At 38.9% G+C, this 11,029-nt stretch overlaps 1 protein-coding gene across 1 annotated transcript; it reads right to left on the minus strand.

Annotated features, from left to right (window-relative positions):
- Positions 1-235: 235 nt before the first annotated feature.
- LOC139297300 (PRELI domain-containing protein 1, mitochondrial-like) lies at positions 236-11,029 on the minus strand. The gene is made up of 6 exons (XM_070919914.1): positions 10,954-11,029; positions 9,446-9,652; positions 7,604-7,829; positions 5,834-5,947; positions 5,171-5,249; positions 236-481 (listed from the first exon to the last, which is right to left on the minus strand). The coding sequence occupies exons 2-6, from the start codon at positions 9,535-9,537 to the stop codon at positions 360-362; spliced, it is 633 nt and encodes a 210-aa protein (XP_070776015.1). The 5' UTR covers positions 9,538-9,652; positions 10,954-11,029; the 3' UTR covers positions 236-359.

The raw sequence follows: 11,029 nt of genomic DNA on the forward strand, positions 1-11,029 counted from the left end.
AAACAGGTTGTACCATGATTTTGCATGAAAATAAACTTTCTAAAATGAAATGAAATATATGGCAAGTCAGGAAATTGTGCATTTACACCTGATGTAGTTACAGCATTAAAAGGGTGAAAGTTTCCACAAAGGCAATATGTTTCATACATTGGCTCAGGACCTGAGATTTAATGAAAGCTGAGAGAGAAGACAGAAAGCTGAGAACAGAGAAAGAAAAAGATAAAAGATCTGAGCGCAGAGAAGAGATCTTATCCAAAATCCCCCCAAAAAAACTTCAGTGTAGTGGAGATGATCAAGATCATCAAGAAGGCATAGTGTTGAGTTCGGGTCACCTGTAGAGTACGTCACACACTGTCCTATCAGACGTACTGCTGGGGTTTCTGTGGGGCAGCGGCAGCTGAAGCCAGGCTCTTGGCCGCCTCCTTGGCCTTCTCTGATGCGTCCTTCACTGTGTCCCTGAGCAGCCGCTGGGGCGTCTCTCCTGTGAGGCCCAGAGGGTGTCCAGAGAGGGAGACAGACGGGACAGAGTGAGGATCACAACAATGAGGAGAGCAATATGTTTTCTTAAGCCCTTCTCAGACATGGAGTACGTAACACTGCATCTCCATCAAGCTGCTGAAGTGACGCCTTTTTGTTGTTCAGGGGACTTTTACATAAATGTTCATTTACGGATAATTGGCACCTTGTGCGATGAGTTAAGAAGTATGATAATTGTGAGCAAATATGTTTTCTGTCCTCTCACCGTCTGCATCGGTGATAAATTTTACTGTTGAAGGCTTCATTAATGTCCATCATGAGCGCGAGGGGACGCTCCGCTCCGTCCTGCTTCTCTGGTGAATCTATCATTCAATTTTCTCACCAGGTTCATTATTTAGCAGATAGAGAGTTCTGCTGCCTATTTGCCTTATTTTGTCTGACAGCACACAAACGAGCTGGAACTTGTTATTGCGTTTTGCTGGATATTCATTTATTCATTGATGCTGTTGGCATGAGTGAAAGTTGAAAATATAAAGGGGGAGAGAGCTGGTCTGATTATTACTGTGGTTGTACAAAGGTTTTCTAACCTCTTTTGCCCCGGTCGCACAGCGAGGGGAAAATCAGTTTCATAATTTATGAAACTTTCGATAAGAGTTAAGTCTATGTATTTAACTTTGTGCTGCTGCAGCCTTTACTTTCATCTGATGGCATTTAATTCAGACTTGTGCTGTGTTGGAAATGTTACTAGGTCCAACACAGTAAGATTGCGTGGCTTTTTTTGTACAATCGTTTCAAGTGCTTATTCAGACATGAAACCAACACGTCAAGTTACCGTCACATTTATGTAAAGAGGCTTTATATAATGGCACGCAGGATGCAAAGGTGACAAAACTTAAATCATTATGGAGGCAATGCTTTTGAACATCTTGAGGTGAGCACACCCACATTTGTACGCTGTTATAAACTGTCTCACTCTGGATTCAGTGCCATAGGCTGCAGAGTCTATTTGAGTCTGACCTCACTGTGAACCCTCTAACTTAAAAGTCCTCATGTGAGAACAACAACCAGAATCTCAATACGACAGAGACGAGGCGAGCGGTTTCCTTCACATTTACGCGCTTTCAGACAAAGCATCAGATATGATATGTGACAGTGTTTTTCCTGGGAGGGCGGCTGCATGGTGGCACGTTTGGAGACTGACTATAACTGGAGAGAGTGGATCCCGGAAATTTATAGGGGCCAAAAACAAAGCAAACAAATGCGTTAAGTGCTTACACAGTTGATTTCATCATTGTATAATTTTTAAAAAAAACAAAAACTAACAGAAGAAATAGCGCAAATTGGCTTTAATTGCATAATATTTCTCTGTATTCATCTTTTGGGTCACCGTGCATGTTTTAGTGGGAGGTCAGCCCTTATTCAAATTCAATTGGCTGAGGGGTGACGTACTAGCAGCAGATTTCACTTGTCAAACTGGTTTTTAACACGTTTCCTCACTGCAGTCGAGTTGATTGTGTCTTGTGTATGTTTGCTTCACTGACTGTGTCACACTGTCTGGTGCAGTGCTTTCATACAAGCAGTTGTGAATTCACTGCTTGTATGAAAGATAGTGAATTCAAAAAAAATAAAAATCCACCCTCAAGTACTTTCACATTATCATACAATCTCAGAATTTCCATCGTCTGTGTTTGGCTGGTTACTTTCATTGTTAACTGTGTTTTAGGTGTTTATTTTCCTGTGAAGGAAATGCCTGTCTGTCTGTCTCTCTGTCTGTGTGCTGTGGTATCTCAGGTGATTTCTCAGACACCACTGGTCTGATTATGATACAAGTGATTCATTGTATTACAGAGTATAAAAATACAACTGGTCTCATGTGGTTTATATCAAGCTGATACAAATTGTGACATTTCACATCAACTGGACTGATTATAACTTGAATGTATGATTTTTGCAGTGGCCATTCAGGTACTTTCAGCTCCATAACTCGTTTCTTTTGTAAAAGCAGGTACTGGGATTGTTTTGGATTTCTCTCTGTAGCTCAGTATAACGATCTAAATGGTATAAAGGGAGCTGGGTTTATTTAGTACTTCAGAACTTATTTCATAGTTTTGCATCAGCCTTTACTCGGGGCCTTTCCAACAGTTGCTGATAGCAGTAATGCTAATTAACTGACAATTTATTCACAGCAAGAGATCAGAAGACGGCTGCTGAGCTAAATGTTAAAAACACTGAACGTGGACCTGCGAGATGAGCATTGTGTCTGACAGTTAATCTAATCTCTAAACGCAGAAAATAATAAGCATAAACTTCAGTTCAACATCTGTATCGGCTGACAGCACACAGACACATAAATTCATCTCTCCAGCCCTCCCAGTCCGTCACTCTCTGTCTGTGCAATCAGAGAATATGTATATACTTTTTTTTTTTTTTTTTTTTTTTATAAATTGGATAGTTCAAAATATACTGAATAAAACAGAAAAACAACCGGACGAATAATGGCTTCAGGTTTTTGAAGCAACAACACTGGAGGTCCTCTCTGTTCTACATCACTTGTCATTGACTATACTGCCATACAATGGCAAAATGCAGTAACTGACACTATTTTCAAAGTCACAAAGGTTTGCTTCTATTGTATAACATGATCTGTTCAATGTAAATGTAATGTAATCCTTTTTTTTTTTTTTATCTCCAAACCCAAATATCACAGCATCAAAACTGCATTAAGTGCAAAACACGAGAGCAAATGCAAAACATGCAGTTTGGTTTTGCATTCTGATACTACAATTTGTAGTATTTACTAGTTTTACTTTATTCTGATGTTTATGTAGCATACTGGTAGCTGCATGTAAAAAAAATATCAATATTGGTACATGTAGAGGGGACATAAGTGTAATTCAGCTAGATTATAACTAAAAACATCAAAGTTTACATCGATCACAAGCTCTTTTCCTTCCTGCAGTGTGTAGTATTAATACCCGATGCCCCGTTGGTTAGTTGTTTACAACAAGTAAATATTCATTGTTGCATTTGGGGGAAAAAAAGCAAAACTGCTGTAACTCAATTTGCTGAAAAAAGGTCATGACTAGAGTTCAGTTTTTATCTCAATCAAAAACGACATTAGGGTCAACTAAACTATTGACTCTCTACTTCTATACCAACGCAAGATTCACTTTGGAGTCACTTTTACTTTACTAGTTTCTGCTCTCTGACTTTTCAAGACTAGTACAGTGTGTACAGTATCTGCCTACACAACACACAAGGGGAGGCAGCCACTAGCTCAGCTACACACTCTACTGTGTGAGGCTCATATATGGCATCATGTGACAACCCTGGGCAAGGCCTGGGATGGCAGATGGATGCCCCACTGCTAACATACTTACCACAACGCTCAGCCTGATGCCAATCCCTGCAGTGCCATCAACAAAGGGGCAATGGGACAGAATCACAACAATGATTGTGGACGTCCTTTCAGACAACAGTACGCTGCATCAGCACAACACACAGTTTGTAGCTCAACACGAGCCTCAGTCGTCAGGCTCCACTACCCTTTTCATCTAAATGGTGGTTTCAATTAATTCAATTTACTTTTTTTAAGTCGGCCAAAAGCTGTTTCAGAGACTGATGAAGGATGAAGGATTTGTGCATAACAAATAAAGGGTTGTGATTAGAACCAAACAAAATCTCTTCTTCCAGCTTGTGAATATATTCTGGTTTTCTTGTTCTTCTATCATATTAAACTAAAACTTCTTTTTTTTTTTTTTTTACTGGTTGGACAAGAAATTTCAATATGTTAACTTGGGATTGACGGTATTTGTTTTTAATATTTTCTGATATTTAATTGACCAAAGAATTAATTGATTAACTTCCGAAAATAATGAACACATCAATCAATAATGAAAATAATCAGTAGTTGCAGTCCTAGTTATGATGGAGGACACACATATGCAGATGTTGCAGTTTTCTACAGCTGCCAACGTTTTAATTAGATGTTTTTTCGCGTTAATGTTTTCAGATTGTTGATGTTTTGTCTCTCTTTTTTAAGTGCCTTTCATACGACCTGCTCTACAGTATTTTGTTTATGCAACGCTGACTACCTAAATTATATTGGTCTGAGTCTAAATTCAGAAATCCAAGCTGTTTGTCACTGTAGTTGTCATGGTTTCACATCCCTCTGCAGTCACATGCTACTTCTAAGCAACAACAAGGGCCTTTAGGCTGCTTAAATTAACCTGTTTCTAAGACAAACATTTCTAGGCAATGCTGAGAGGATTAACTGAGACAATTTTCCATTTCCAGAGTCATTACTGCTCCAAACTACTCTGTGACACTTGAGCCGATTTTTCACAAATAAAAAAAGAAAACATTTCTTGCCACTTCAGGATCTTGGGAGGGTAAATGTTATAATTTGAATGTCTGGGGCAAGACACTTCAGATTTTACTTTCCCTGGATTCATAAAAATACATCATGATGATGTTTAGCCATGTATCCAAAGCATAAAAAATGTATAAATGAACGCATAAATAATCAAAACTAAAATAAACAGTGTCCAATGTTTTGAGGAAGGAAAGCCCAACTTCTCATAAGAGTTTTCTGATTTCCAGAAAGGGCAACAGTTAAAAAACGAACTGTTTTGTTCCCCTCTTCTCTTTCCCTTGCACTTCTCTACCATTGCTGCTGGGGAAGTGTACGTACCCTGTAGGTTGGACAGTGCGTACTCCAGCCCTTTCATGGCCTTCACCTGGTTGCTCTTGAAGCGAGCCAATCCAAACTCCTGGGAAAAGACAGAACAGGAAATGGCTTTAAATTTGAGGGGGGGGGGGGGGGGGGGGTGTCTGAAAAACAACTCTCTCTCCTTTTCTCTGGAGGATATCAAAGCAAGCCTGGCATCTTCCACATCTAATAATAACAATTTTAGGTTCACATATTTTTGGCACTGTTTTCACTTCTCCCCTCAATTCTCCAACTTCTTTATTTTGGCATTTGCACACAGGCTCCCACGCCTCTGCTGCTCGTACTGTGACCTACAAATCAAACTAAAGCCTTGAAAATAGGATTCTGCATGTTACCCTCTGGGATAAAAACAAATGCATTTACTTAAACTGAAGCATAAATATATATTTCTAAACTCTAGGGCAGATAAAAGTAGGTGATCATAAATAAATCTAAGTGTGCTTGGCTACTATCTTACTACCATTACACCTCTATACTGATGAATTCATATCTGACTCATGTAAAGAACATAATGGCTCTTAGTAGTATGCAAATACCTATTGTAATGTACATTACACTCAGAATAGTTTGACATGTTGATTTAAGCATGGGCAATTACTTACTGCAAAGAGAGGGTAAACGTACCTGAATGGGTCTGGAGAAGCCGTAAACACTTGAGGATATCCACGCTTCCCGTTTCAGCTGGGTGGTGGCTGGATGCTCCACGGAGTCTTGGAAAACACAACGCTCTTCAACCGACTAACATGGGAGAGAGAAAAGTGGCCGCAGGTTTAGGTAAAGGACAAGGCTTCTGATTTATAGTGAAAACACGTGCCGGAAGCAAATAAATCCACTTTTCTTACACGCTCTTCACCACTTTATACCAGTATGGAGTTTGTTAGGTTCAGATTTACTACGTGTGAGAGTTCATTTGAAGTAATAATATCAACAATGCGTACAGCCAGGTGGGAAAATATGGGAATGTTACAATTTGATTTGGATTAGTGTGGCCATGATTGGATCCAAATAAACAAAATTCAACAACTCAACAAAATCTGTTACCATGTTTATCTTTTTTTGAATTGAGAAACAGAATCAGAATCAGAAATACTTTATTGATCCCCGGGGGGAAATTATACAACGTCATCATTGTCAAAGCTGCCGGAGACTGCCAGATTAATGTTTCAAATGCTACCTTAACACTGTGTTCTCCCAGACTTCTTCTTGGCTATATTTGTCAATGATCAGACAACTTCTTTGATCACGACCAGTTAGTTAGCTTAATTTTGGGTTATGTTTCGTACTGCAGTAGATTAAAAACATGAGTAGCATAAATCCATCCTGCATTAGCGTATAGAGCACAGCAGTAAAGAGTGTGAAAATAGCACACCTTAGAGCTGCATAATGTAGACATCATGTCAAGGTCCTTCTTCCCTGGGAGATTATTACATCTGAACTGCGTTCAAACTCTCGACTCCTTTGAAGATCAGGCTGGTTGAATTAATATTTCCTCCTCCTTTCTGGGTTTAGCAGCTACTGACTGCTGACACTGTGTAGTCGTGGCACAGAGTTCAATCTCTTCTCCTCAGCCAACAAAGTGTATCGTATGAAGAAGAGCTGATTTCTTGTGAATTGATTTTGAAATGGAAAAAAAAAAGGGGAAAAAAATCTCGAGGTATGAGATAACAACATCTAACAGTGATGTCAGACCACAGTACTCTCCTATATCACTGAAGCAAGGGGATGACTAACCACCCATTTCACCATTTAAACCTGCAATAACTGATTTTTTTGACCACTTGGGGGCAGCAGAAACAACACTGACATATCATCACCTTTAAGTTGAAATAGCGAACGCTTTGGCAAACAGTTGCTTATCTACACATCCAGCAGATATGGAGCAACATTATCATTCATTTGGAGTCGTGTTTCAGGCCACCTGATGAATTTAAGTCCAATATTCACTCTCTTTTAGCTCTGTTTTTGGTCTCTTCTTCTGGACTCCTGAAGGAAATATCTGGCTCTTTAGCTGCTAAATGCTCCACTATGTTCACCAGCTAGTTGCTAACTGTGTCTGTCTGCCGTGTGGTGCTGGTAGTTGGCGTACAGTAGGTTTTTAGGGCTTTTTAGCTGAAAAAAGCTGCCTGTTGCAGCCAAGAACAACTAAGCTATGAGAGCGGTGAGAGTGAACCAAAACAGTAAAGTTGGGGGCTGAACAGCTAAACAATATTTCGATATAAAGCTCCATAAAGCTGAGAAGAGCTGCAGATTGAGGTGATACATTTTTTATTGATTCATCAGTACAAGTGACTAATTTCACACAATATTAAGAAACTCAGGCAACCTAAAAATGCTCAAGTGATTATGTGTCTCAGTAATGCAGGCCGAGTACGCTTTTATAATCTGGCAGCTCACCATGAGAGTTGTGTGGTTGAGGTTCCAGGTGTAGGTGGTCAGGCTCCTGTTGACAGGGTCCAGGATGGAGTCCTCGATGATGTACACACAGCGAGACATGCCGGCGGGGAAGAGCCGCTCTGCCCAGCGAGGCAGCCGATTGGTCTTCATCAGGAGGCGTCTGGAGAGGAGCCGGTGGTCCGCAGTCACCTCCCGGTGCACAACGTCCTCTGTGAGAACATGGGTGCTGACAGATTCAAAAACACACAAACATGTCAGTTACAGGTTAAAAGGACTGTTAAAGGTTTTTTAAAGGATTTTTTTTAAAGTCTGTCTTAAACAATGGTCAGATGCCCATATATACACTGGAACAGTTGCTGTAGTCATTCCTCCTCTGTTCATACTGGCCAATAAGAGATCCCTTCCCTCCAATGTAAGTGATGGGAGACAAAATCTACAGTTTGAGTTAATATGAGTCCTCAGCAGTGACACAAATCTTAAGTTACAGTCTTTTTAGTACCAAATTCCCTCTTTGTATTACTATACGTCCACTGCAGTAGGGCTGAACAATTAATCGAATCGTAATATGGTCAAGTGCAAAATAATGTGCAAAAATAAAAAAAATTCTGATAAAAGGTCAAACGTGTCACAACATACCATTTATAAATGAAGCATTGTGGTGCTACAGAGATGCCTTTGCCTTCAAATCATGTTCTCCAGACAGAAGGGAACATGGTTGTTTGATACAGATGCAAAAACATGCAAAAATTACCATTCCGACTAAAATTGTGACTAAATAGTGCAATTTTTTTTTGCACATCATTCAGCCCTACACTGCAGCTCAGCAAGGAAACATTGTCTGTGGAAACACAAAGAGGGAATTCTGCACTAAAATGACTTTGGAGGATACCCACTTCATTCGACTAATTCACAGTTCAACTTTGGAATATATTTTTGCACAGAACAAGAACTGTGGATTTTGTCCCTCATCACTTCCACTGGAAGCATGTTCGGAAGGGATCTCTTACTGGCCAGTATGAAATTTAGGAATGACTACAGCAAGCAAGAACTGTGTCAATGTGTTTGTGGGCATGTGAGTTGTTTTAAGACAGATTCATTTCAGTTCTGTTTAAAACAGTGGTCCACTTTCAAACAGTCAATTCGAAGAAATTGCCTATGTGTGTTTGTTGTGTCCTGGCGCAACATTTTGTACATAAAATGCAACTGTTATGTTTGTGAGATATTATAGAACAAAAATCTCAAGAGTCTGACATTGTTAGGTCGAGTCATAATGCAACTATGAATATGCTAAACATAGTTTTACTTCTCTGATATGTTTTCTCAGTTCTCTATCTTAATCATGACTGAGGTTGACTGATTGTAGTTGTAGGTTCACAATTGCAAAGCAATTTACATAAGGTTCACCTAAATTGTATAGCAGGATTCAACAATACACTCCACTCCACCCGTGCTATCCCAATACAATAACTTCACTTCATCCCAAAGGTTGAATAAGGTATTGAGACCAGATTTTGGAAATGCAAAAGAGTTTTAATAATATTTCAATTATAATGATGTCATTTGTCATTGGAATCGCATAGTGAGGAGTAGTCACTTCCCATCATATTTATGATGAAATTGGTTGCAAATTACTGAAGCTGGTGAAATATCACATTAAAAGCAGCTACTAAAGACAAACAAAGTTTCACAATGTGGTCTTGTTTTGCCTTTTTTCCTGTTCACTCATACCTAGACAAAGTTGAGCAAGTACGATTGTGGGTTCTTGCTCTAATTCCAGGCACACCCACCACATTTACAATGAGCATGTATGATAAAATACTGACCACGAAAATATTACGATACCTGAATGGGTTAGGGTACCTCTGCCAAAATGCAGAGACAACATGGTCCCACGTACTCCTGATGTCTATGTTATTACAGAAATACTTGACCATTCTTCTCTTGTTGATGTACAGGATGGCCTGAATCCCGAACCCTGAGGTCCCTTGCTGCGATAACACAAGACAATGAAAACTCAGGTGCTGACTCCATCAAAAGTCTGGCACAGTCCTGCAAAGGTGAAGAGAAAAAGTTTTACCAAATCTATCACCCATCAGTAAGAAGCAAACAAATTGTATAAATGTACTTTCAAATTATAGACATTAGCATTTAATTTTCACATTGTGCAATCACATGTATATGTAAATGTATGATATTCCTTTCCTGTCAAACAAAGTCGATTTTGCCACACAGTTTATCACACAGTGCTAGCTATCTTCTCAGTATCTCTTGGTATATTAGGCTACTGTAGGCAAGACTGCATATCAATGAGCAGGACTTATTTATGACAGTATTGTATTTCTATATGATTTTTATTTCCATGTAATTATGTACCTTATGATTAGGTACCTTCATTTGGTATAAATGTAATTAGCTGGATTAGGTATTTGAGTTAGTTAGTTTCTCAAATGATTTTCTAGAAATGTGTCTTCATCACCTTATCTATTAATATCACAGTACAAAAGTATTCATATTGTGACAGAGGATTTTATACTAACCCTAACCCTTTATCACCTCTCCATGTAGATCTATATAGATGAATGTACTACAATACAACAGTTATTCCAGCAGTCTCTACACTGCCCTGCAGTCCTGTACTAGCTGTATGTACAGTACCAACCATACCATAACCCTGTTTATACAGCTTCCAATGACGATTGAGCACTTTAAAGTACTTTTTACTGCAAAATGTAATTGCTCCTAGTTTGTTAAATGAAATAAATAAATAAATGAAAGGGGATCTGTTATTGTGTTGAAGTAAAGAGTTAAAATATCCTACTTGCCAAATTACAGCAACGTTAATATGTAAACATCCTTACATATGAGCTGTCTAGCGTTACGTCCATTAAAGTCTTACTTATACCAACAGCTCAACCGTACCTGACACAAATGGTATCTGATTATTACTGTTATTTACACAATCTGTACACATGTCACCTTGATTTATGGCTTTACTTTACGCTTTAGCTGAGATTATGGATTGTTCTTAGCTCGGTGGCTAATGTCACTGCTGCTAACAATTTGTTAAAGTTCCTTGGACAGCTAATAACTAGCTAGCTAGCTTCTTAAAACTTAATTACTCAATTAGAGTAATTCAACAGTTTGACATCTAACAATGATAGTAAGATTGGGTGACAACGGTACAGTATAAATTTTACAGTTCAATCGTGACTGTATGAAGGATTTGACAGCTAGCTTACCATAAGAATTACTCAGCCTAGGTTAATTAAATTTAGCTAGCCTTAACGCTAAGTGGAGAGTAACTGGAGATTCAAAATCTCTTGGGCATCAGGAAACAAGAGACGTCTTACCTGAAGTCACTGCTAATGAAATTCTAGGCTAATAAATATCCTGCTTGTTGTGCCTCTTGCCAACACCTTAACTAAC

The sequence above is a fragment of the Enoplosus armatus genome, chromosome 2 (genome assembly GCF_043641665.1).
Source record: "Enoplosus armatus isolate fEnoArm2 chromosome 2, fEnoArm2.hap1, whole genome shotgun sequence".
Classification (NCBI taxonomy): Eukaryota; Metazoa; Chordata; class Actinopteri; order Centrarchiformes; family Enoplosidae; genus Enoplosus; species Enoplosus armatus.

Bases quoted from the DNA above. Each gene is read 5' to 3' on its own strand.
- LOC139297300 (XM_070919914.1), bottom strand. From the start codon at position 9,537: ATGGTCAAGTATTTCTGTAATAACATAGACATCAGGAGTACGTGGGAC. The intron at 7,830-9,445 runs GTATCGTAATAT...TGAATCTGTCAG, and splicing joins AGGTACCCTAACCCATTCAG to CACCCATGTTCTCACAGAGG. The intron at 5,250-5,833 runs GTACGTTTACCC...GTCTTTTCCCAG, and splicing joins GCTTCTCCAGACCCATTCAG to GAGTTTGGATTGGCTCGCTT.